Here is a 26,604-nt window from a genome sequence, read left to right on the forward strand (position 1 = left end):
GTTCAGAAAGAGGCTGACAAACGCCTCTTTTTTAAAAAAAAAATTGACCAACTGTCGAACACACTTTTCATTCAACAAAGACCTTCATCACGAGATGGCTTCGAGGGACGGACACATCTGCTATTGCGTCGTGACACTTAACCACATCACATAGTGTTGTGCCTCACATTTATTATGCCCCTTCCACCGAATTTTTTTTTTAATGAATCAAACTGAATTCTGACTGCTAAGCCCCTCTATCTTTCTCTCTCTCTCTCTCTCTCTCTCACCTGCTATTCGTATTTCTGAACTCCACACATAAACATTGCTTCATTTTGCGACGATCAAGATTCGCGCTGGATTTTCTCTCTAGACTATTGTGGGATTAAATGTCCGGTTTTTGAATTTATAGAAGTTCAATGGTAGGACTGAAGACATTTAACATTTTCAATTTGATGTTTTACTGTTTTTGAATTTACTTATAGGCATATCAATGTGATATAATCATGAGTGTTTAAAAGAATACAGTTGGATGGTGATTTTGTGAACTTTATTTGATCTTCGTACCCTCAATGCTGTTGGAGGGGGAATGTGCATGATGTTGTCAGAGTCTCTTGTCATTAGAGACTAAAAGTCTGGGGTCAGATCCTGATTGCATTTGTTCCCCCAGTCAAGAAGGGGAACTGTATGTAAATGTCTGTTTACTAATAACATTACACCTTTGTTTAACCTGGAATCAACATGTCTGTATGTAAACGTCTGTTTACCATCAACCTTACACCTTTGTTCAATCTAGGAGATGACATGTCTGCCCTTTGTTCAATCAAGAGCCGGGAGGAGGAACCTTTTATCTTTTGATTATAAATGAGTCGATGTTCTGTAGACTGGTACACACTTGGGGGCCCGACATTGCATTCAGATGTGGGTGTCCTGACTGTGTCTTTAGAAGCTTCTAAATAAATCCTTGCAAGGAAAACTTCTTTCGGGAAAGGAAAGGAAAAGATTCTGAATACAATTATTTGGACACGCAAAGATTACACTTAATATAGTAATCAAAATATTCCTTCACCCGCCACCGATCTATAATCTTTTAAACCTGATATAGATGAAGACGCTTGTATTGATGCACATTGTCAGATTAGGCGGTAATTTTACCTTGAATGAAAATGGCTGTTGGCTTGTTAATGATGTGCTGTTTTTTTATTTGGGACATTTTGAGGTTTGAACAAATGTATTTTTTAATCAATGTGTTCATAACATTTATGGAAAACTAAGTGCGCCCTTATTGAAACGTTATTTTAACTGAGCTGCATGTGGATCTCAACCTAGGGAGGAAGTGTAATTTCAACGCCACGCCTCTAAATTGCTCTCCACGAGCGCTGTCAAGGCACGATCTGTAACCTCTGCACGATCCGTGACGCGCATGCGCAGAAGATTAGCCATCTTGGCTCGCGAACTACGGCAACCACATTGGTCAATGACGTTTACACACACGAAATGAAACAGACATTGTGAAAGGTACAGGACAGGTGCACGTTTTGTTTATTTTAGTTTTTTAAGCAGTTCTATATCCCAAGCATATCTTGTACGAATAGAAAATATTTTGACACATACTGTATTTATCGTTGGCTGGAGTCCGTACGGTTTATTCTTATTTTCTTTAGAACAATGTGTGGCCATTATCGTAGTGTAACACGTTGTTTGCAATGTATTTGTATGTTTTTTTATTTACTTGCATTTGACTTATATTTGTTTTGTGAATTATTACTTTTGGTTTTGTATTAGAATTGTGCACGCTGAAGTGTTTTGTGTAGTGCGCATGTCATGAGCGCAGAGAGAGAAGAGGGGTGTATCCGAGCCAGCCTCGTTCGAGAAAAAAACGCGTGGTTTTGAAGTGCAGGGTTCGATTCTATGGAGTTGGTGTTCATGATTATTCAGATTCGTAGTCACAAGAAAGAAATTCAAACCCTCGCAAGTTTGATTTGTACTCACATGGAAACATTGAAAACACACGGATTAGTACTATTACGGATACGAATAGATTATCTTTTTGACAGTGATTTTACTCTATAGCATATGAGCCGAATTTATCATTAGTAGTGATGCAAATATTCATCGTATATTAAGTTGCTATTTGTCCTCATCCCAGTTTTTTTTAACGGTATTTATTTCACTTTAGTTCGTTAAGTTCTGTATCGAATCTGCCGTTGGAGTTCATGATCAGGTGACTTGAAACGGTCAACAAAACCACGTGACCAGCAGTGCGGAACCACTGTTTGCTTTTACAAGTGTGGAATGAGAAACAGAGGCTACTTTTCGTCAACGTTTTGAGCTTCCAACATGCCTCGCTTGGAGATTCTTGTTCGTTTCTTCGTCTTGTTTCTTCACGTCGTCGACGCGTTCAAGAATCAAACGTGGCCTGTGCCTTACAGGTAAGAAAAGACGAAAGTGCGTTTACGTCAAGTCATGTGACACAAAACAGGAGCCGCGTGGTGAAGTTTTCAACATAATATTGTGTGCTAAAATTACGTTTATGCATGCTTTTTGAAATTTGGAGTTGACTAAGTTGGAAAGGGGAAGGAAAATTGCTACACTCTCACCGGCCACATTATTAGGTACGCGACTAGCGTAATACAAGACTTGTATGGACAATTCTGTTGTTACAATAAATAAATAAATACAATTTACTCCGATGATCGACACAGGCACGGAAGTATTCTTTATATGTTAATAGTTTTATTCTACATTCCCATTTAACTGGTCCAAAACTATTTTGCACAAAACAAGGATGCAGTGTTGGCTCAATGGCAATCATTGTTTTCTCTGTAAGCACATTCATTCCCACAGAATTTCTGGAATTGTAACCTCAGCTAGAATTTTAAGGATTTTAATGTGATAATTCAATTTTAACTCTGATTTACAGATAATAGTGGTATGAGTCGTAATAATGAAATAAGTAAGGTGTAATGTTGCAAGAATAAAGTCGTTATATCGTTAGGTGTTTTTCTTCTTCTAGAGAATAAGGACTAATATAAGGATAAAGTTCTATTTTATGAGGAAAAATCTGCAATATTTTGAGGAAAAACATTTCTGAAGAAAAATGTATATACAGCGCACCAATAAAGGTGCAATAGTTTGACAGAAAATTCATTATTTTTAGCGACTAAGTAAAATTAAGAAAAGTCACTAAGAAAATAAGTAAACATGACTTGGAAACAAGTAATAATTTTCAGAGAATGGAGTTAACGTATAATTATTACTTTGGGGGACAAATGCATTATTGTGGGATCTAAGTAATTACATTTTGGTAAAATAAAATCAGAGAATAGATTGACATATATGAAAATAAGTCTTAATTTTGCAGTTAAATAATATGACTTGAAAAACAAGGGTTTTTACTTGAGCAAAGTTGAATATTTATCATTTTGTACGCTATTACTGCAATAAAGTCTAGACTAGACAGATGGGTAAATGCTAAATGGCAATTTTTTTTTATTTTATTTTTGAGGGGGAATTAAAGTTCTTTACAAAGTCTCACATTTACCCATACGTTCAAATACCAGTGGGAGCAAATTGGGGGTGCATAGAAAATATTATTGTGAAATTTTTTTTTGACTAATGTATGGTATGCCCCTCCACTTATGTAAACACATCACTCTTATTAATATTGTGTTTGTGGAACGTGAACTAGGCAGCAAAAAACACCAGTTTTTATCCATCCCAGGGGGCGACCATTTTGCCACTTGCTGTTGACTGAAACTGACGTCACAGTTGTCCGGCTCGGGTAATGACCAATCACGGCTCACCGTTTTCTGCGTTTGGTCATGTGACATTCGCAAGCTGAGCCGTGATGTCATTTTTAGTCAACAGCAAATGGCAAAATGGCCTCCACCTGAGATGGATAAAAACAGGTGGATTTTGCTGATTAATTCATATTCCATTAGGGTAACATTAATCAGAATACCGTGCTCACACTAGTGGGGCTGTACAGAACGTATTATTGTAAAGAAATTTTTGTATCGACTTCTTCTTTAATTCATTCACTGCCATTGACGGCTATAGATGTCAAAAAATTATTTTAACTATTTCTATTAGTTTAACATTTTGTTCCCACTTTTGTTAACAAGAGTATGAAAACCTAGATTTTTTTAATTGTACATTTAGAACAGACATAAAATTTGTGATTAATCATGAGTTAACTATTAAAGTCATGTGATTAATTACTATTAAAAATTTAATCACCTGACGCCCTATTTTTTTTTTTAAATAATTGTTGTTAATCTTTTCATTTTTGAAAAAAGATTATTAAAAATGAGGGCGTCAGTCGATTAAAATTTGTAATTGTAATTAATCACATGACTTCAATAGTAACTTGTGATTAATCACAAATTTTATATCTGGTCTAAATGTACAACAATTTTTTCCCTAGGTTTTCATACTCGTTAACAAAAAAGGAAAAACTAATAATTTAATAGAAATAGTAAGTTTTAACTAATTTTTAATAATCTTTTCTTTTTTTGAAAAAAAGATTATTTAAATAAAAAGAAAAGATTATTAAAAATAAGGTCGTCAGGCGATTACATTTTTTGATTGTAATTAATCACATGACTTTAATAGTTAACTCACGATTAATCAAAATTTTTATATGAAATACAATAAAATCTTTTGTCTAGGTTTTTATACTCTTGTTAACAAAAGTGGAAAAAATGTTAAATAGAAATAGTTCAAATGAATTTTTGACGTCTAAAGCCGTCAATGGCAGTGAATGAGTTAAGAATGTAGACTATAGCGTAAGTTGAAGTATGGCATGTAAACCTGTGTTCAACAGACGCTTCGACCACCGTCCCCAAGTGGACGCTTACTGTCAAGCTCTTTACCCCTTTTGTCCCACCGGAGACCCAGATGGTCGCATTCCCTACGTGAGGGACACGGACGTCATTTCAGTGTATCGTCTGCAGACTCCCGTGTGGGAATTCAAGTATGGAGACATACTGGGGAAACTTGTGAGTCCAATTTGACAGAAAAAAATGGCGTCCGAGTGGTGTAACAACGAGCAAAGTTACAACGCGTGTTTGTGGTTTGTTTATTAGCACATCATGCACGACGCCGTTGGCTTCAGCAGCGCAGAGACGGGGGCCAACTACACCATGGAGTGGTACGAGCTCTTCCAGCTTGGAAACTGCACCTTCCCCCATTTAAGGCCAGGAATGTTCGCCCCCTTCTGGTGCAACCAGGGCGCTGCGTGCTTCTTTGACGGCATTGACGATTTCCACTGGGCACAAAATGGCACCTTGGAGAAAATAGCAGAAATCAGCGGTAAGAGTAGCTTTAATGATTGAATGTGCGATCTGATACTTTAAGAGAATGCGATTCATGTTCATGTTATAAATATTGGGTGGTGACATATTAGCGCAAGTCATTTTGTGTTCAGGCAATCAGTTTAACGATCTGGCCCAGTGGGTGGTTGGGGACAACACGACGGGCGTCTACTACGAGACGTGGACGGTGCTTTCGCACACGGGTCCCGACGCCACCATGTGGTTCGAGTCGTACGACTGCTCGCAGTTCGTGCACCGCGCTTACCGCAAGCTGAGCGCGCTGGGGGCCAAACTGTCCAGCCGCTCCCAGACCAACTACACCAAGATCTACTTGTACAGCGGGGAGCCCGTCTACCTGGGCAACGATAGCGCCATCTTCGGCCAGCCGGCGCTCAAGAACCTGGCGACGGAAATCCGGGACTTTTATCACGATTTCCGACCCCATCAGTCCCTGGCAGAGTTCGCCCTGAGCATGCTGGAGGCTTACAAGAAGGTGGTGATGGACAAAAGCTTCTACTTCTACTATAACTTTGAGTACTGGAGGCTGCCCATGAAGCCACCTTATGTGCGCATCCAGTACGAGGAGGTGCCTTTGCCTTCTTCTGGAAGCTAAATTATTCTTCTATGTTTGAAGAAATGATTGTTGTGATGGACCAGACCAGTTCAGGGTTTTCTTATCTTGTCCAAGCAAAATACAGCTAGATGCTGTGGCACCGTTGAAATGATCTAATGGCAAATATTTGGATAATTTTTTTCTATTAAAACATTTTTCATTAATGTATCCATGCCAGCCATATATAGTAGCATGCAGAACAATTAAATATGAAATGTCTGAAGCAAAGCGTCCCATTCACAAGTGTTTATTAGCAGTAGATCACATGTCCAAAAGTCATGTTGAAATCTCAAGTCAGATGAGCGGTAAAGCAAAAAAAAAAAAAGAGATGACGTTTACGGGACAGTCAGTCAACACTCAAAAGCAATTTAGTGGATGAAGTTGACACAGCATAGAAGACAAACTTTTTGTCACATTAGCAAATAAGAGCCAATAAAAATGAATGTAAACTACTAAACGACAGCAAATGAGAGCTGCTGTCCAATCATCACACGTCATTTCTTAATGTACCGCCATTGTACATTACTGTTACTTTATATCTCCTCTATCATTCTTCTTGTCGCTTCTCTAAATGACTTGATAGCAATGAATGGATTTCATTTACCTTACTTAGCATATTGGATTGTCCTAAAAACAGTTTTTAATAAGAAAATAACTTTTTTTTATATTATGCCTCTTCAATGTTTTTCCCACCCAACGACATACGTCTCAAACATAAAAAAAATTGAATCTTTTTTTTTTTTAAAGATGTTCCAGCCCCCACATAGTGTGCCACCATTTCCTGGTTGATTGCATTATTGAGGGAAAATAAAACATTACATCCCAAAATGCCAATCAATAAGTTACATCTTGTCTAGCCACGACAGAACTGAAAAGATCAGTCTGCTAATTCGCCTTTCCCACTGCACGGCAACTAAAATTAAGACGCTTGCCCAGCTACTAGGTTCAGCACTTGCTTGAGCTGAGGTTCCAACTTCCAAGCGTACAGAGCCAATATTGCATGGGTGACATTTGGAAAACATCAAAAAATTAAACACGCTAGTGTTAGCTTAGCTTAGGGTGCTGCAGTTATAATAGGTGCATCTCAGATCCTCTGGTATACCTTTGGAAAAATTCATTAAATTGGGCCACTCAATATTTACCATAAATGATCTTAGTTCATCTATCTCTGCCAGCGACATATAGTGACAGGTAAACCAATTAAAAGCTCTTCCACTAGATGATCTGTGTGACATTTAAGATTAAATCATTATTCCATTAAATAGAGTAGCCTACTGTGTGACATTTTTGTTTGGTAGTGTGCCTTGTTTTTTTTTCATTTCTCTAGTGTAAACTATATATGCTAGGGCTCAATAACTGTTAAATATGTTTAAAATATTTGTAATATCTGCGTTTACGATGCACCTGTATCCTTCAGTCTCAACTTTGGCGCAGCACTCTGCTTTGGATAAAACACAGGAAACCTTCATTCTTTTTGGGTCGTTTTGAGTGATGCCTGCAAAGTGGTATTTTGGAAGCGTCTAAAATTAAACAAGGCAAGCACCGTGCAGTGGAAATGCGGTGTAGTCAACAGCGAAGGAACCCTGACAGGGTGAAATAAAAGACATACAAACATTTCTATGTCATTGCAATCAAACACACAGCGTTTTATATACAAATGCTTTTGACTTCCTTCTTAAAGGAAAAAAAAAAAGTTTCACTCATTTGAACTTGCGACATTTTCTAACTCCACCACCACCCCAAGTTGGACAAGGTTTATAGGAGGGGGGCGAGAACGGGGGAAAGCAAAATGTACAGTTGAAACTAACAAGACGCTGATACGAAATGCACCTGAGCAACCGCGAAAGCGCGGCCAAGTTAGAGCAGCTAAAAGCCGACCTGTCGACAATTGGTGGGTTAGAAGCCATCTTGACTACGTTATATATTTCTATACATTTATTTACCACCACTCTGTTTACTAAGATCATTTGGTATTGACGTAAGGTGCTTAGGGGGAAAAAATCTGCCTGCACAAAAACCAAAATGATGGGAACGGGCAAGAAAATTAAGATTGCCACTGTACACCCTTCATGTGACAAATACAGGCATATATATACACATTTCTCTCTCAGTCCTGGCCATTGGGATTCCTTTTGCGGCAAATTCATTGCAAAGCCCCTCCCACCTTGATGCTGTGTTGGCCATTTTAGTACTAGTGCAATTGTGCGCGGATCTCCTTTTGGAAACACTTTCTTCGGACACGCGGCGACAAAGAATCCCAATGAGCTGTGGTTGGACGAGGCGTTGGCGGGTTTGTCCCGGTCGCGGGTGAACATTTTGTAGTGCCTTTTGTGACTTGGGGGGCCCACCGTAGTAGACATCCTCGTCCTACCAGGTGGGCATCATGTCCGGGAACCAAACCCGGCCCAGGTGCTTGGATACCTCCCAGTGGATCTCATCCAGGGAGTACTTGTGGTCGGGGATGAGCACCTCCTCCATGATGGACAGCTGCGACAGGCGGCATCCGCACATCTTGACGAACTCCACGAAGGCGCTGCAGGACACCTCGCACTCTCCCAGGCCGATGGCCGACAGCTGCGTGCAGCGTTTGGCGATGCGGATCAGCTCCTCGTCCAGCGGGCGCAGGCCGTTGGCGCATACCACCAGCTCCACCAGGCGCGGGCAGTGCAGGCCCACGCGGCCCAGCACTTCCTTGCTGACGGAGCGTCCGAAGTAGAGGTGCGTGACGGGGATCTCGCCGTTGAAGAAGGGCCCGAACTCGTCCTCGTACAGGAAGAAGTACATGACCAGGTTGAACTTGGGCGAGTGGCGCACCATGGCGTCCCAGCTGCTCTTCTTGATGCTGTGGAAGTGCTGGCCGGGGTTCTCGCTCACCACGTCGATGCGCAGGTGCTCCAGATGCACGTGCTTCTCCGACGACAAGGCCAATAGGAGCTCGTCGCTCAGCAGGTGGTAGTTCAACGCCAGCTCCCGCAAACCGTGGCACTGGTCCGCCACGCACAAGATCCCTGGCAAACAACACTCTTCTATCAATGACTTTTCAAACACTTAAACTGCGTGCGCGCAACCGTGCATGCCCGGTGCAAAAAAACAAAAACAAAAAAACTCTACATGAGAGCTGATGGGGCCTTGCGCACACTATGTGACAATGAGCACCCCCCCTGCCACCTACCGTAGTGGATGTGCAATTTTAAAAAAAATTGTTAGGCAAAAAAAACTTGATTCTTTCTCCCCGATCTGCTGGGGAAAACAGTCAAAGCTGACAATCATAAATGTTAAATCTGTTCAATATTTGATAATCCTTATGTGTGTCAAGTTTGGGCAATACATGGACTCTGTGACTTAAAACAACGTTAGCCGCTTTATGTTGGAAGCAAGGTTATTTTAGTCAACGAAAACTAACAAAATAATTCAAACTAAAATTAAAAACAACAACAACAATGCTATTTAAAAAAACGAAATCTAACTACATTTTCCGTTTACAAAACTAACTATAATTGTAGCGGAAATATCCTTCGAGTCTTAGGTAATTAATTTACGGTAATACATGATCCTTTGGGGTGATTTTAAGTATATTTGTTTCGATATTAAGCAGAGTAAGGTAGTTTGAGTCACACAGAAGTGACGTCATCTAGCAGCAGCCAACAAAAGCAACTTCAGATGACGTCGCTGCTAGGTGACAATTTTGCGTGATTGACTTTTGGTTCCAATGCCTGCATTTTCTTTTAACTCAGTCGAAATGCAACGCTAGGTAAGAAATGCGTTACTTTTTTCATTTTACCATGTTGTTTATTAAATATTACACAAGCAATACAGATTTAAAAAGAAAAAGAAAAACTAATACTAAAACCAACTAAAACTAAGCATTTTTTTTAAATAACTAAAACTAATAAAAAACAACTGAACCGCCCTAAAAAGGAATTAAAACTAACTACATTTAAAAAACAAAACTCAAAACCTCACTAAAATGAAAATTCCAAAACTATTATAACCCAGGTCGGAAGCAATTGTTTCTGTTTCATACACGCCAGTCCACACATCTAATCATCTCCTGTCACGGTGCCGCACCGGCTGTGTGAACACACACTTGTTGCAGCTTTCACATTCCTACAAAGGCAGAACTTTTGCCAGGTTGAACAAGATGAGGCAGTGCGGGTTTGGTCACGCACCTGCGGGTGAAACATGGGGGCAGCTGCTCATCTTGAGCAGCTTGAGAGTGTCGCTGTTGTTGGCCACCAGCACCTTCAGCGAGGGGTCGTCCACCGGCGTGTCGTCAATTTTCAGCGACGACAGTGACTTGGAGTTGACGAACACCACCGTCAGTGCTGAGATGAAGTGAGACTGGATGGGGGGGGGGGGGGGAGATTTATAAATAATTCCAAGCTCCAAAAGCTTGACACAAAATGGAAGCCATCACACGTGTTAAAAACAGAGCGTTGCTTGGACTACGGTGAGCAACATCCACAGGCTTGTATGAATGGAGTCACAAGGCTACTTGTTCACCACAGCGAGAAGTAAAGCCACCGGCGGCCATCTTACGTTGCCACCCACTGAACTTGAAAATGTTGATTTTTCCCGCAGCGTTTTCATGTTATTTACTGTCTCTACGATGAAAATGCGCAGACCTACTAAATAAACTATTGAATTATACGAACAAGTAAGAAAGATTATTACCGTGCATTATTAGAGCAGAATAAAAGCAACACACAAGAAATATGGAAAATACTAAATCATGTAAGTAAAAATACACAACAATCTACTCTACCACAGTACTCAGAAGCTGTTTGAAATGAGAGAGAGTCCTTATAACACAAGGGGTACAAGTTTTGACAAAAAAAATTACAAATCCAATGCCCCAAAAGTTGTGACACTACAAATTATTATATTAAAAATAAAAACAATGCAATTATGTGGAAGTGCCAAATTTCAATATTTTGTTCAAAATAGAACAAGCAATTTTTCTTGTAATAATAATAACAATAATAATTTTCAAGGCACCAACCTTTGGAAAATAACATGAATCTTTTTACTTAATGTTCATATTTTTGCCCATGACTACTGCTAAATTAAGAGTCTCACGTTCAAGCAAGTTGAACATCATTCTCCCTTCTGCAAAGCTCAAAACAAACTTCCTTTCAAATAGTAGACGATGGATGTGTACGTGTTAATTATACCTTTGGGACCTCCATGAAACTGGGCCTAGCTGTTGAGATGAGCCCTAACGTCTTGAGTGAGCAGTTCACCAACTGTGAAAGAATGTCACAGGCTGCCTCTGCAGACTCAGTGCTGCTGTCCACCTGACAAAACACCACATAAAAAAAGAGATGTTAAAACCCAGCTATGTTTTTTTTTCCTTAAGGCCTTATAAATATTTTAACCCATGCCCAACAGCGCTCGCACCTTGAAGCTGACATATTGCAAGTGGTTGGAGTGCCGCTTGATGATCTGCTTGATCAGGTCCGGGTGTGTGGCTTTCAGGTAAGAGCTGGCCGGCTGGTTGAGCTCAAACTCGAAGCAGCGCCACAGCTCGGGCATGTGGAACGCCTGGTTCCACCCGCGGCACACCTGTGAGGCGAAGGCCCGATCCAGTAGCGGGAGATACTGAAAGACGTGCAGCAAAAGCTCCTGGGGCAGATGATCCCAATTGGCGTCCAGCAAGCCGTCGTCTTCTGACGCCAGGCTTGACTGTTTCCGAATTTTCTTACGAGCCTCAGGTGGACTCTTACTAGGGGAGACGTTGCCCTCCTCCTTGGTGCCTTTTATCCTCTTCATCCTGAAACGTGACAGTTACATGTACACTGCAAATTAGCCTAATTGGGGATGCTAATAAACATTCACAATAGAGGAGAACAAAGCTCTCCAATATTTCAACCAAATGGTGACTGAGGGCATCCAGACAGCTGCAGCAAAGTGGACAATATGGAGATGGGTAGCAAGAGACTTAAGCAAGGTGGATGGATGCAGACGGCAAAAAATAATACTGCAGCTCCACAGCTAAGGCATAGAACAGGCTTAAAGGGAGAGTTCGGGTTTTTGGACATGAATTTGTATGGGATCCTCCCCTAAAGTGGTGTGCAATCAGCACTGACTTACCGCTGACAGCATCCTGTGACCAGAGATCTGGTCCTGTTTTGGTCGAGACAAAAGTAGTCCAGCAAGTTGGCTGGGGTCACGGAAATAAAGCGTCTTTCTTCTAAAAAACTATTTGTGTTCAAAAGAGTGATCATTTGCATCACAAAACGGCACAGAAAAAAGTCAGACTCCATTACCGCCGCGTTCTATTTCTCTGTTCGTATCACTGCGCGGCGTTTCTTGTGTTCGGCATTGGCTAAAAATGGTGATAAAAATGGTGCAAACGTGATTTCCCGGGCTGTACCAATAAAAATGTCCTTGAATGTCCACACTTTTCACCACTTTCCGAGCACTTCAAACAAGTCCACCCCATTTGTCAGTGAGTCACCCGCTCTCTCAGGGCTACAGCTGATCAAGTTGTACCACTTCTCTATCCCTCCACGCCCTCGCTCTCTCTTTCTGCCCGTTCTGATTCCATCAGGCGAATATCGGCATCAGTATATTTGGGCTCATAAAGACACCCCCTTGGCTCAGTGCTAAAGACATTGTCGGCGTAGTCAGACATGTTAGCATGAGTTTTCAAAGTTATAATTACAGTGGAACGTGCATCTGTCAGCTGGATATGCAGTGCGCCACGCAGTGATACAAACAAAAAAATAGTGCCTGGCGGTAAGGGAGTCTGTTTTTTTTTTAATGTGCAGTTTTGTGACGCAAATTTATCACTCTTTTGAACACAAATTGTTTTTAGAAGAAAAAAAAAACACGCTTTATTTCCGTGACCTCAGCCAACTTGCCGGACTACTTTCGTCTCGACCAAAACCGGACCGGGTCTCGGATCACAGGACGCTGTCAGCGGTAGGTAAGTCAGTGCTGATAGCACACAACACCCAAGGTGAGGATGCCATACTGATTCATGTCCAAAAACCCGAACTAGCCTTTTAACTTGGTGAGCGTTTGTTCACAGGAATAGATTATATTAAAATTAGAATAAATGTAAATTGTTATAATTTCTAGATATGTATCACACAATATAAATTGTTCTTTTATCCACAAGACTGAGGGCATCCAGAAAAAGTGAGTGTTGCAGCAAATTGGAGACTATGGTGCATAAAATTGCAAGTGAATGTGTGTTTATTGATGTCATTTTGAACCATGTATCATTAAATGCTAAAGGAGAATGATCTACTTGAGAAAATGAAGTGTTGCAGCAAAATGGTGACTGGTGAATACATCCAGGGCTACTAAAGCAACAAATAAAGCTTAATTTCAACATTTCTAACCATGGTATAACGTAAATGTATGTTGTTGATTTTAGAAGAAACGTATATTTAGACGTATATCCTTAAGGCAGTGGTTATTTTGCAGTGACCGACAAGTCTCTTGTTAGTGCTATTTTCCTGTTTAACAGCTATTCTGGCCTGGCGTGAATCGGCTATTTTGTTTTGAGTCATCCGCTGAGTTGTTCCTGCCTCGCTCCCCCCACCCTTCTGTCTCTTTTCACTAAGTTTTCACTTTATTTTGCCACCGAAGATAATCTATTATCAGCATTGCTAGACTAACCCTCAGCGCAGGGTAGTTAGTATTGACACACTGACTATTCAAAAGCAGAAAACGCTGCTGCTTCTTTAATTGTGGAAAATTCATCAACGCAGAGCAAACCCAACTGCACGACGACAGCATTAACAGTCGAATGTGGCAAATATTGGCATTGTTCTCGAGCGATTCGCGGCAAAATTACAATTTAAAAAAACGTGAAACAAAATGGTTCATTTACAACTTCCGACTGGCTGCAAGAAATTGTAAGCATAATAAATAAGTAGATAGATAAGTATTAGGTAGAGAGCAGTGCCGTATTTTAACCCGCGACACAGCATCTTCGGGACGACCGCTTTACCCACTACGCACAAGCTGGTACATATTTACCCGCGCGAAATCACGGCAAAATAACGCTAGGTGGCGAGTTGTCAATCACGGCAAATAAACCACTGCGTATCCTCAAATGTTAAAATGCAATGTACGTGAAATGCGCGAGTTTGACTAACAAGTGAAAAATCATGTGGTACAGTTTTTTTTTAAGCAGACCTTGTATAAAATGTAAGCTTTAAATATGCAAATTCAGAAAAAAATTATTGTGCGTAGAGGCGACGAAACCAATGGACAGTTACATGAGCTAACGCTAAGTTTGCTAACGTAATGGCAACGCGGTGGTAAACTAGACGTAAATTGACACCAGGTTTACGTGCACTGAACAACTAAGGGTTTAAATAATTTACCAAAGTGTTGATTATTCAAGCATATTATAAATGTTTTATAGCCGACTTCCCGCGAAGCGTACCCACCTTGTTTACACTCAGCTAGCTTGGTAGCAGGAAAATCCGACAACCGAGATAACAGCTCAGCCCGGGCCCACGCTGGAAAAGATCATTAGGGCCAAGAAAATAACAAGCATTGTTCGCAAGACCTTTCACAAGCGGTAAAATACAACTAAATTGAGTTTACGACCGAGAATGTCCCACAGTGGCGCCTCGGCTTGGGCTGACCTAATTCCCTCGCAGCCCCCCTGAGTCTGAAATGGCGAAGTGTTGTTTTCAAGGCCGCGATGCATTGTGGGATCGAAGCAAAATGGCGGGCGGTAAAACGCACGAGCGAAGACGAGTCTCTAATTAATACAATTAATAAAATTCACGCCTAATTTGAAATTTTACGTGTTGGTACTTGGTTTACTATCACTTTAGCATTTTACACATAGAGCAAATTTGTTTAATGTATAGATGGTTATACAATACTGTTCACAATACAATAAAAAATGTCAAATTTAAAAAAGGGTGGAGTTTGCATGTTCTCCCCGTGCTTGCGTGGGTTTTCACCGGGTACTCCGGTTTCCTCCCACATTCCAAAAACATGCATGGCAGGTTAATTGAACACTCCAAATTGTCCTTGGTGTGATTGTGAGTATGATTGTTCGTCTCAGTGTGCCCTGCAATTGACTGGCAACCAGTTCAGGGTGTAGCCCCCTACTGCCCGAAGCCAGCTGGGATAGGCTCCAGCAACCGCCGCGACCCTGTGAGGACAAGCGGTAAAGAAAATGGATGGATGGATGGAAATTTAAAAAAGGTAACCAAGTCAGGGTTTCCACTTTCCACATGACTGGTGACTAGCTTCTTACAGCGCTAAAACAAGGCTTCAACAGCAGCACAATGCTGGAAATTCTGAGAAGCATTCAAACAGCATATAAATCTATACATCGGATTCCTCAACAGGGCCTGAAATGCATTAACTCTTGCACTATTACACAGTTCATTTGCACTCCAGCATCTTGGCCTTCCAAGCAATATGCGCAATTGCGCATGCATACTACATGCAGTCGTTGAGACTTTGGAAGCTAGACTTTAAATGTGTCCAAACGGGAGCATTATTCAGAGAAATACAATATGCTTTGACAAGTTGATGTTTTTGATAAGTGGATGACATGTGAGTTTTACATGCGAGAGAAACAATTTTCCCGACATGTAAAATGATGAGGAAAAACAACAGCAGCAGCAACCAGGGACAGCTCCAAGATATTTTCTCTCTCAGGGTTGGGCGAGACTATCAAACATGTTGTAACATTAACATTTTTACTTCTTTATTTTATATTTTAACCATGTTGAATTTAGTTCTAGATGTGTAGAGCAGGTGGAATAATGTTAAACTCAATATAACTCAACCTATCTGTTATCTTGTTTTTGTCTAAATTCCCTTTCCAGTGTCTTGTTTGAGAGAGCACACACACACACCACTCTTGGATGGCACTCTTTACGTGATATTCAACTGTGTGACCGGAGATCTCTGTAATAAATCATCCTTGCAAGGAGCCTTTCCACAAAGAAGTCTCATCTCCAATTTTTTGGAACACGCAAAAGATATAAAATTATATCTTCACTCAATACTGTCTTGAAAACTTACTTTTGAACACCACATCCGTAGAACGGTGTAACTCTAGCACTTGCCTTATATATTTTTTTAACAACCTCAATGCATATCGTATTCATTTATTGATATTTGATGGGAATTCCTGGTGCTGTGTCAGTGTTTTGGCAAGGTTTGAGGAATGTTGCAAAGTTGGAGGACATTTCTGAAAGTAATAAAACGTTATAATAAATATTGTTTTCTAAGTGTACAGTATACATACTTTTGGCCAACAAAAAGCATGTGATGTGATCACAGATTTTGTGAGTTTTTGTTTCTTGTTTTTCACACAAATATGTTTCTTGGTTAACTATATAAAAATAAAGTAGGCCTAAAAACAATTTAAGATACACATGCTTTTTGTTGGGCAGCAACATTGGGAACTGTTTTAATTGAAAAAAAATTATGTCAAAGTTTTTGATTTGAATACTTATCAAATTCACATAGTCCAAAAAGCACAGACTTGGACCTGCTTAGATGTGATATAAAATATATCAACAAGTCATTTAACGCCTCCTTATAAAAGACTATGTGTAAATAAATTTTACCAAACAGACAACCTGGTTTATTACTATTCAACTCCATCGCTGCTCCGTTGTCATTCTCACGGAAGTTTGTTAGTTTGTATAACGTAAAAGATTTGGTAAATTAATAGGATGGACATCCACCATTATTCCTTCTTATCCTCAATAACAGGAGACGTAACAATTACAGGAGCAAGGCCGTCAACTGTATAAAAATGTACAGTGGCTTTATTGACATACATTCCATAGGTTTTTTTTGTTTTTGTTTTTTTACAGCTGCAAAACAGGAGGCACGCCCAGTATTGCACTTCATTAAAAGTTCAAAAAAAAAAAGAAAAAAAAAAAAAAAAAAAAAAAAAAAAATAAAAGTTCTGGCTCAAAACATAACCCAGAATATACCAAAGAAAAGTGAAGTGAAAAGTAGCAACTTTCGGAATACAGCTAATTTGAATAGTAGCATTATATACAAGATTAGATAAATTGTACACTATTTTCCTTCCAAACAATATTATTTTAACAGTCTTACCTGACAACCTTTTTTATGCACTTGACAGTTGGAGAATACTGTACAAGATTACGAAAAGTGTTTTACATACAACAACATTTTGAATGTATAATAATTAGGAAGCTGGAAATACGGCCAGTTCCTTTTTTTTTCTTCTTTAAATAACCCAGACAAACTTCTTTCATTTGGGTGATCAGGAGGTGTGCAACGTGGAGAGAAGCCGAGGGAATACGACGGCCGCATGCAAACACGCCACAGCTTATTTTCTTCTTTCGTTATGTATATATATATAATATATATATATATATATATATATATATATATATATATATATATATATATATATATATATATATATATATATATGTTGTTATCATTGTTCATCTTTTCCACGCAGGTATCCCAAAGAATCCGAAACGGAGCCTGGATACTGAGTGGGTTGGTAGAACAGCAGACCTGAGGGCTCTTGGCTAGCCCGGGAATCTGCACACGTTTCCTGCAGGGAGGAGCCAAGCTCAACATGCTGAATGCGCTTCAGCAGCCAACCAGCAGGCCAGAGATCACAGTGGACAACAACAGTTCCCAACTGCGGAACTCTTGGTTAGAAGGTGTGTGCGTTCCTGCACACGCCGCAGCCCAAAGCAAACTCCTCCCCCGTTGGCGGGTGGACCACATGAAGGGGACATTCGGTGCCCTCCAGCTGCTTGCCTTTGGGTCCTGCGACAAAGATGAGCAGAGCAATACAACCTCAAATATACAGTACAAGGTGCCCTCGGTGTACGATGCTCCAGGAATACAACATTTCAAGATTATGAATGGCATGCGTTGTAAGATAAATAAACGTTATTAGTTGACCCGACTTAATAATTTCCACGTTTTTTTTGAACATCACAAGAAGAGTTCCGAACATACCCGCGGGGCAATGCGGCAACTCCTCCTTGGGCACGCTGGTCATCCTCTGGAAGTCGTCGTGGCAGGCGTTACAGAAGTGCGTGGTGCCGAAGCAGAAGAAGACGGCCACCGAGCAGCAGTAGCGACATTTGTACTCCAGGAAGTCCGTGCCGTGCTTAGAGCACATCTGGTGGGAGGACATCCAAAACACAACTCGGCATCGTCAACATTTCCACACAGCTAAAGAAATACCCAATGTTATTTTAAAGCTACTGAACGCAGAAAATTGAATTTTGAATCACTACTGCCACCTGTGGCTGTAAAATTAAACAGCATTTTCCCTTCATGTACACAACGTGCAGATGACGTCACATCCGCAGACAGATGGCGGGAAATTTGAACCCCAATCCAGTCTGATAACTATTGGCCAAAGGCTTGCAGGCTTTTTTCACCCACTAAAGCATATTTTTGTTTGTCTTTTTTCCCCAAGACACAAGTCAATTTTTTGGAATAAATGTTGCAAGAAAGTCTAAGAAAAATGGGTTATTCACGAGAAAACTCAGACCCAAATAATTTCCTGTAAATTCCTAGAAATGGCCATGTTGTCAAAGTTTAAGTGGGTTAATTTCCCATGGATAGTTTTCTGGAAATGTTCACAACTACACTGTATATTTACCATTAAAAGGTCAAATTAAATATTAACTGCCTAATGAAAATAGGAAGGGAAAAATGAAAATCACAGGATGTTTTGTGAAAAAAAAAAAGCCGAAGGAAAGCAAAAACATGCAGATTTAACATTTTGATGCTTGCTGAACTGAGCTTTACTATAGAGCGTTAGCCGAAGAAAAAGCAGAAATGTACTAGCACATATAAGCCTTGTTTCCACCGATGGTATATACCCTACTAAACTCTGCTCTACACCAAAAAGCAGTGAGTCCTTTTGGAACTGGGCTACCTTTTTTTTTTGAACCGCAAAGGAGCAGTGACCAGAAAAAGCGATAAGAGTAGAGTAGAGCCGGGTAGATTTGTTGGTGGAGACGGGGCTTTTGCATAGTAGAGTAGACTAGAGTAGGGTAGAGACCGTCGATGGAAACAAGGCTTTAGGCTCCTTTGCATCCCAACTTGAAAATATTTTTGTATTTTCGTTCTGTGCATAAAATAAATCTCACTAAAAGTTCAGTTATCCCATTCACTTGTTGACAACCTGGCATACTGGCTATATCGTTTACCTACCTGAGCCCTGGAGACATCAGAGCAGGCTCCACAAATCAGCTCGCTGGGGTCATAGTCGTCACCTTGCCCCGCCTCGGCGTCGCAGCGGGCCTCTCCCCCAAAATAGGCCTGAAAATAAACACATTAGCTCACATTGCCACCATGTAAAATGCTGTTCAGTTTAAAGGGTACCTTCTTGCACTTGTAGCAGACATAGTAGGCGTATCTGTTCATGGCAAAGCCCGCCGGGTCGTTGTGGAAGCGCGCGCCTGGCGTGGTTATGGCCTCGCTCTTGTGTAGACCCTCGTACTCTAGCCTCATCAGCGCCTTCCGCCTCACGTCCTCATAGAGCTCCTTGATGGGGTCCAGCAGGTCTTTGATCACTGAGTGGTTGATCTTGTTCTAAAGGGCAAAACATTTGAAAAGGTGGTTTCGCACAAGATGAAAGCAAACAATGGGATTAAATGGCTCTTTGTTACAGAGAAATTCCGCTCAGGTCACCTTACCTTGCAAATTGGACACAACATGAAGCCAAAGGTGATGCGAGGCCCAAGCCAGCGGTTCTCCAGAACACGCCGGGTACACTGAAGGTGGAACACGTGAGTGCAGTCCAGCTGGGGATAATATATAAAAAAAAAAAACATCATGAGAAAGCAGTTGTTAAAAAAAAAAGTATTTTACTTGGCTTTTTTTTTTAATTTTATTTATTTATTTTTTTTTACACAACTGTAGCAAGTACGCTTATTACAGAGGTGACCTTATTTGTACAAAATGTTAGCATCATTGCCAAGGTCATTTTAGACTTACTCCGGGATTACACTGCATGCGTGTGCGTCTCCGCTCCGCTGCGTCTTGACTGCGTGCTCCGGACACGTCAGTTACATGGACAAAACTCACCGGCTCCGCACAGATGCGGTCCACCAGCTCCGTCGACCGACAACTTTCCGCCGTGTCTCGCGTGATCGCGCGCGATAATGTGGCATTAAAAACAACGACAAACACACAAAGTCTTCCTGTCCCGCTTGATGTGTTCTGTGCTTGTTTGCCATTTGACGGATGCGTCGTCCGGCAAAAATAGAAAATAGGTCTATCCGTGCAGCAGCCTCAGACACGACGCAGCTGGTCCGCAGTGCACACGCAGCCGGTGTAATTTGAACAAGCTGATAGAATGAAAACAAATCGGCTGCGCCGACGGAGCGGAGCGGAGCGGAGACACAACGCATACGCATGCGGTGTAATCCCGGGGTTAGTGTTACCAAATAAATAAAAAGCACGTTTTTTTTTTCTTGTTTTCCAAAAAACCTTAAACTGCAGTGAGTACATGTTTAAGTCTTATTTGTACAAATTGTTAGCACCATAATTGCCAAGGTCATTTTAGACCTAGTTTTACCAAATTAATAAAAAAGCATGTTTGTTTGTTTTTTCTTGTTTTCAAAAAACCTTTAAATATGACTTGGGCAATTATGTTATTAGGCTAACAAAACATGTTTTCTAAGTTTTTATTTTATTTTTATTAAGTGTCACGTTTACGCAGCTGCAGAACGTGCATTTATTGAAGAGGAGGCCTTTATTTGTACATATACATTTTATTATATATATTTTTAATAAAAAATTTGCCCTTTTAGCAGATGGGTCACTTCTTTACACAGCTGTAAAGCTTGTCTTGTCTTATTAGACAATAGGTCTTAATTTGTAAACTGTTATTTATTTAAAATTTTATTTTAAATATTTTTTTTATACAGTGGCTGGGGTATTTTATTTACACAACTGCAGATTAGGGGACACCTTTATTTGTAAAATTTTGTTAAAATAAACAATGGTAGCCATATTCTATATTTTGTGTCAAACAACAACAAAAATAGCTCACATGAGCTTGCTTGGAAGTTAACACTTTGTTTAAAAAAGGTCTCTAGTCTAATAGTGTAGATGCCATGTTTCAATTAATCACCAGGTACATCATCTAATGAAAAAACAAAACTTCACCTTACAAATAGATATTTTCATTTTCTCATCAGAAAAAAAAGGTAGTAAGTATAATTATTGCACTCTCATTCTGTGATTTCCTTGATGGACCCCATGCAGTAGGACATACCTGTACAGCGGGGGCGGCAGAGAGCGCCTCGGTGAAGCAGATCATGCACATGTCATCGGCGTCTTGCTTCAAGCAGCCCGTGTTCTTGTCGCAGCCGTGCAAGCACGGGAGGCACGACTCCTCGTTCTTGACTCCGCCACACGGGTGCCCGCATGGGTGCGTCTTGCTGCACGCCAGTTTGGAGTATTCCTGTGGGAGAAAAAAGGAAATGAGAAGTGAAAAATGACATGTTTTTGAATGTAAATTCTGCTTCCTGAAGGAGGGGGAATAAGGTACAACACATCTTCTTCTTCTCCTTTCGGCCTTTCCCTCCACCCGTTCCCTGCTCTCACTACAGATCACAATGTTATCTGCAAACATCATAGTCCATGGGGATTTCTGTTTAACCTCATCTGTCATCCTGTCCATTACCATAGCAAACAAGAAGGGGCTCAGATCTGATCCCTGATGTAGTCCCACCTCTACTTTGAACTCCTCCGTCACACCTACAGCACACCTCACCACTGTCTTACAGTCCTCATACATGTCCTGCACCACTTGAACATACTTCTCTGCTACTCCAGACTTCCTCATACAAAACCACAGTTCCGCTCGTAAGCTTTCTCCAGATCTACAAAGACACAATGCAGCTCCTTCTGACCTTCTCTGTACTTATCTATCAACATCCTCAAAGCAAATACTGCATCTGTGGTACTCTTCTTTTTGGCATGAAACATAAAATGGGGTAACCATGCTCGGTTTAAGACAGAAAGTAATCTTAGAACCACCCAATGTAAACCAAGTAAAAGTAGGATGCAATAATAATAATGCTAAAACTAATTTATTTCAGTAATTGAATTAAAAAATTGAAAGTCATACATGATATAGATTCACTACAGAGAAGGAAATATTGCATGGTTTTACATATTGATGATTATATCATCAAATATTAAAAAAATTATCATACACCAAAATATTTTTTAATCCAGAACTAAGGTAGGAAATGGCCTCATGAAAAGTATTTTCATGTGTTAACAAATCGGTGTTAATGCGACTTTCACTTTCCATCTGTCCAGCCATTTTCTAAAGCGCTTATTTTAACTATTAAAATAAATCAAATAAAAATAAGAAACTGTAATGTATTCAGATGCATCTGTAATTGAGGCAGAAAATACAATGCAGTTGATGAGAAAATAATGTGACAGTCTTACTGCACCAAAACAAGGGGCTAAAAACCTAATTCTTGAGCCTTAGGGTATTTTGAACAAATGTCACATAACTGTTGACACCTAGGAACTGTTTACCATTTCTAAAAACGCGTGTCATCTCTTTTAAACTATATTTTAATCATCTCTTTAAAATTAGAAATCAGACTAATGATAAAAAAAAGGACACCGTGTATATTTGTGTGTTAATAATAAAGAAACTAGAACAATATTCAACAATATTAGTAGTATACTAAATTTGATGTCAAATGGAAGTGAAACAAACAAAAAAATGTCAAACGGGACGGAGCAAATAAATTGCATGGCTTTCGGGAAGTCAAGCAAGGACACACACAACAATTGTGGAGTGATCAAATGTCAGTGAGATGCTGTTCTAATGTTGCCACAACAAAAGATTATTATTATTTTTTTAAATCTTTAAGACTGTTTACCTGACAGTCAGGATCAGAACAGACACTTCCAACCGCAGACAGCTCTGTTCCATTCCTTGTTCCGCAGAACCTGCATGCATCCGAGCTGCTGGATGCAGGCTTCCCTGGAAAAACACGTGTGGGAAGTTTAGAAGGAAAAGTATATCTGCTGTGTGTTGCACTTAGTACGTCAATTTACCTGTGTGTTCTCTGAACTCCACCATGGCCTTCATTGTTTTGGAGTCGGCCAGTGCCATAAGCCAGAAGAGCTTGGTCCTACCACAGCCTTCGTGGAGGTCCACCTTGATGGCCTCTTCTTCCTCCTTGAACACCTGACAACCGCCATCATAAAAGCACTTAAACACCAACTCATGTAACAATAGTACACATTTAGAAAAAAAAACTGCCAAATGCTGACCTGTCTCTGGTGAGAGCGCGTGCGTCGGTGCAGGTGGAGGAAGCGGTCACAGTCAGTGCACAGGTTGCCACACATGTTGCACAGGATGATGGCCGCCGTCTCGCCATCATCATGGTTGTCGCACATTGGCTGTAAAGAAACAAAAACAAAATACGTGAAAATAGTTGCTGAATTTTTCCACATTCCGTTTTTTTTTGGGATGTCATATCCTCATATTGTCACACACCTTCCTGTCAACAGTTCCTCATTGCATTCTGGATTGATGATAGGTCGGTTCTTCCATGAATGTGGAAACAGTCTAACAGTGTTTGAAGTAACATAACGCTGACATCGGGCAGAAACCTTGTACCTCCAAAATAATCCCTTTTCAGGAGACCCCCAAAACGGCATGCTTGCTCAACCATTAATAAACCATTTAACACTTTAAATTGGTCAATAATTTGTAAAAGTAACACCCATGTGTGTGGACTGACCAATACTATATTTTTGAAAAAAATTGACATTTTCTAAATTGGGACTTCTGAGGTTTTCAGCATGACGCCAGCGATAAGCTACGGCAGTAATGAGGAGGTTTGTTTTCCCTAAAATGAATTACATTTTTAATACAGAGCAGTTATTTAGTTGCAAATGTCTCATAATCCTTACAGTGCTTTTTTGCAGTCTTCTACAGTACAGGCCAAAAGTTTGGACACCTTCTCATTCAATGCATTTGCTTTACTACATTGTAGATTCTCATTTAAGGTATCAAAACTATGACGACAACTATGACAAGTAACGGACATGTGGCGTTATGTAAAATGTTATTTTGTTTAAACAATCTTTTTTTTTTCATGTAACTCCTACCATCTGCTTCTGTTGTCCATCTTTGCCCATCCATCGACCAGAAGACAGCCTGTCCACATGGTCTTGGTCTAGCACACACAGGGAAGCTAATGCCAGCCACAGCTAGCAGACACATAAGGAAACAACACACAATACATTTAAAAAAAAAAGAAAGAAGAAGAAGTCTTTAATTTAAGCTTAACAACTGCGTACCCTTGTGGTGGCAATGCAGCGGACGGGCGACCGATGCTCCTCCTCCATTTTGGTGAGCGCTATGATAGTCTCAGCTATTGCGTTTTTCGTGACTCGTGACCATGCATCTGAAAGGTGACCCTGTAAACGACAATCATGGCCACCTTAGAGGTGAGTTGGCGGTAAATGAGTACATACGATTACAAAGCAAGGTGCTTACTCCTGCCATGTCTTTGACCAGTTTGATGATGATCTCTGCAATCTGAGGAGGAGTGGAGCCCTTCATCCACCAGTGGCTCTCCCCTCGCCGGATATAGCTAAACACAAATAAAAAATATATATTATTAATAATATTATTATTAATAATAATAGAATTATTATTAATACTACTACTACTAATAATAATAATAATAAAATAATGATTCAGACATTATAGAAAGGCCTTCACCATTACCCTTCGCTTACTGTTTGAGTGTTGGCCTTGCTGCCTTCACTCATGTCATAATATGCCATGTCAAATTAGGGCTAGACGATTATGGGAAAAATAATAATCACAATTATTTTGATTGTGATTGAAATCACGATTAATAAAATGATTATTCATTGATTTCAAAACGTTTTTTTTTTCTTCAACTACCGGTACTCAAAACTATGATCAGAACCTTACACGCTTTCATCCCTTCATGTTGAACACTTTATTCTTGAACACTAACCTATTCTTTTGTCAAGTGCTTGTATAACATAACCTTATCATATTTGTTTTATCTTATGTTATTTTAACAAGTCTGGGGACTTAGAGGGTTAACCTAGGACCTCAAGGATTGTATTTTGTGCTGTCATGCGGAAATGTGGATTGGTATGACAAAAAAATAAATTAGTCCATAGATATATTTGTATACTTAAATTTTGAGGAAAAGACAATTCTGTGAATCTTTAAACTAAAAAAAAAAATACTGTATGCTAAAACAGTACTGTAATTGCAAAACAAATACTGGGTGTTCCTGTGCTGGTGCTGTGCATCCATGGTGTACACCAGGGGTGGGCAAACTTTTTGACTTGCGGGCCACAATGGGTTTGAAATTTTGACAGATGGGCCGGACCAGGAGCATTTGGACCTCATAGCACAGTAAAAACACACAGATAAATGTACAACCCAATTTACTTATAGTGTGCACTTAGGACTGCGTTTTTCAAATGTGCAAAATCCACATATTTAAAACAGCTTTTCCAATAGCTTCATTTTTATTGTTTTAGCTCAACTTTTGCTGTGTTTTTATGCTTTGTAAGGTGACCTTGGGTGTTCTGAAAGGTGCTGTTTTTAAATGAAATGTGTTATTATTATTATTATTATGATTATTATAAAATAGCCCTAATCCAGGTAGTACGTTTGCCTCAATGAATATGCAAGATTTTACACACTACTGTATTTGGCAAAGTGGGAGGAGAAATGTAAATAGATTATAATAGCACATACACTGTGATCTGTCAAACCTGGTGACTGCATCTATTATTAATAGATTTCAATTCAAGGCGTAAAGTTAAAGATTTTTTTCCATTGGCCCACCCATTTTTAACCCGGGCCCACAGTACGTGTGACACATGCGGCTGCATGATAGCCGCTGCTGCCTGTCACGCGCTGAGGACAAAGCGCGTACATCCAATCCGTCTCTGACCACTTTTCCATCTCCGTGGGGGACGCATAGCACACGGTGTTTGTGCAGCAGCTCAAAAAGAAGCCAAAAGCCAACGAGGAAACGCTCATAGAAGTGCTCGACGCACGCCCCGGGGATGTATTCACCAATATCAACAGTCTCCTGCATGCGCGCTCCTCACCTCACCCATGACAACATGTAGAAAGACTATCTTCAGCTGTCAAAAGGATCAAAACACGCAACAGTGCCACAATGTTGACTGATAGACTGAACTCTTTAAAAAGATTTAGAATTTTTTTCTAGCCTTATTGGATAAGTTCGGCGGGCCGGATTGAAACGCATAACGGGCCGTATTTGGCCCGCGGGCCGGGGTTTGCCCATGTCTGGTGTATACGCTTACAAAGAACAGAAGAAAGTTGCGATTGAATTCTGTTAAAATAACTCACAAATTGGGAATAATTTGTGCCTTTGAGTAGTGTTATCTTACCTGTGGGTATGTGTTTCCACAGCATTTGTGTGTGAATATTAGTTATTTGAAGGACTATTACTCCCAATGTTGATGCAAACTTCCTGTTAGCATTTGAATGGGATCTTCCATTCATTTGTATTAGCATTAGCGCTAGGCTTGCGATGTGTTAAAAATCAAGCATGTTTTGTATTTAAATACACACTGTATGGAATTCCCGTTATCGTGTGTTTAGTTTTACAGTTAACTCCAACTGGAATTAAACAGCTTAATGAAAAGATGCGA

The 26,604-nt window shown here is 40.2% G+C and overlaps 3 protein-coding genes across 20 annotated transcripts in view; 1 reads left to right on the forward strand and 2 right to left on the reverse strand.

Annotated features, from left to right (window-relative positions):
- The first annotated feature begins 1,759 nt into the window (after positions 1-1,759).
- Positions 1,760-6,138, forward strand: cln5 (CLN5 lysosomal BMP synthase). Its single transcript, XM_077579981.1, has 4 exons — positions 1,760-2,411; positions 4,808-4,982; positions 5,070-5,295; positions 5,411-6,138. Exons 1-4 carry the CDS (start codon positions 2,320-2,322, stop codon positions 5,908-5,910), a joined length of 993 nt encoding a protein of 330 aa, XP_077436107.1. The 5' UTR covers positions 1,760-2,319; the 3' UTR covers positions 5,911-6,138.
- A 3-nt stretch (positions 6,139-6,141) lies between these two features.
- On the reverse strand, positions 6,142-14,598 carry fbxl3a (F-box and leucine-rich repeat protein 3a). 2 transcript variants are annotated; one of them, XM_077579980.1, is made up of 6 exons: positions 14,322-14,598; positions 11,311-11,683; positions 11,085-11,207; positions 10,080-10,251; positions 8,785-8,918; positions 6,142-8,673 (listed from the first exon to the last, which is right to left on the reverse strand). In XM_077579980.1, the coding sequence occupies exons 2-6, from the start codon at positions 11,680-11,682 to the stop codon at positions 8,278-8,280; spliced, it is 1,197 nt and encodes a 398-aa protein (XP_077436106.1). In that variant the 5' UTR covers position 11,683; positions 14,322-14,598; the 3' UTR covers positions 6,142-8,277. The 2 variants fall into 2 exon arrangements, with proteins under 2 accessions (XP_077436106.1, XP_077436105.1); XM_077579979.1 differs by having other exon boundaries at positions 6,142-8,918.
- A 2,697-nt stretch (positions 14,599-17,295) lies between these two features.
- Positions 17,296-26,604, reverse strand: part of mycbp2 (MYC binding protein 2) — an 81,408-nt gene continuing 72,099 nt past the window's right edge. For all 17 annotated transcript variants that reach the window (XM_077579045.1, XM_077579039.1, XM_077579048.1 and 14 more), the window contains 12 exons: positions 24,422-24,518; positions 24,223-24,342; positions 24,031-24,132; positions 23,188-23,316; positions 22,969-23,101; positions 22,791-22,894; positions 21,155-21,343; positions 19,569-19,676; positions 19,255-19,464; positions 19,084-19,191; positions 17,872-18,037; positions 17,296-17,676 (listed from right to left, as the gene is read on the reverse strand). In XM_077579045.1, the coding sequence (XP_077435171.1) occupies positions 17,561-17,676; positions 17,872-18,037; positions 19,084-19,191; positions 19,255-19,464; positions 19,569-19,676; positions 21,155-21,343; positions 22,791-22,894; positions 22,969-23,101; positions 23,188-23,316; positions 24,031-24,132; positions 24,223-24,342; positions 24,422-24,518 (1,582 nt within the window). In that variant the 3' untranslated portion in view covers positions 17,296-17,560. The remainder of the gene's footprint in view (positions 17,677-17,871; positions 18,038-19,083; positions 19,192-19,254; positions 19,465-19,568; positions 19,677-21,154; positions 21,344-22,790; positions 22,895-22,968; positions 23,102-23,187; positions 23,317-24,030; positions 24,133-24,222; positions 24,343-24,421; positions 24,519-26,604) is intronic.

This window comes from Vanacampus margaritifer, chromosome 11 (assembly GCF_051991255.1).
Source record: "Vanacampus margaritifer isolate UIUO_Vmar chromosome 11, RoL_Vmar_1.0, whole genome shotgun sequence".
NCBI lineage: Eukaryota > Metazoa > Chordata > Actinopteri > Syngnathiformes > Syngnathidae > Vanacampus > Vanacampus margaritifer.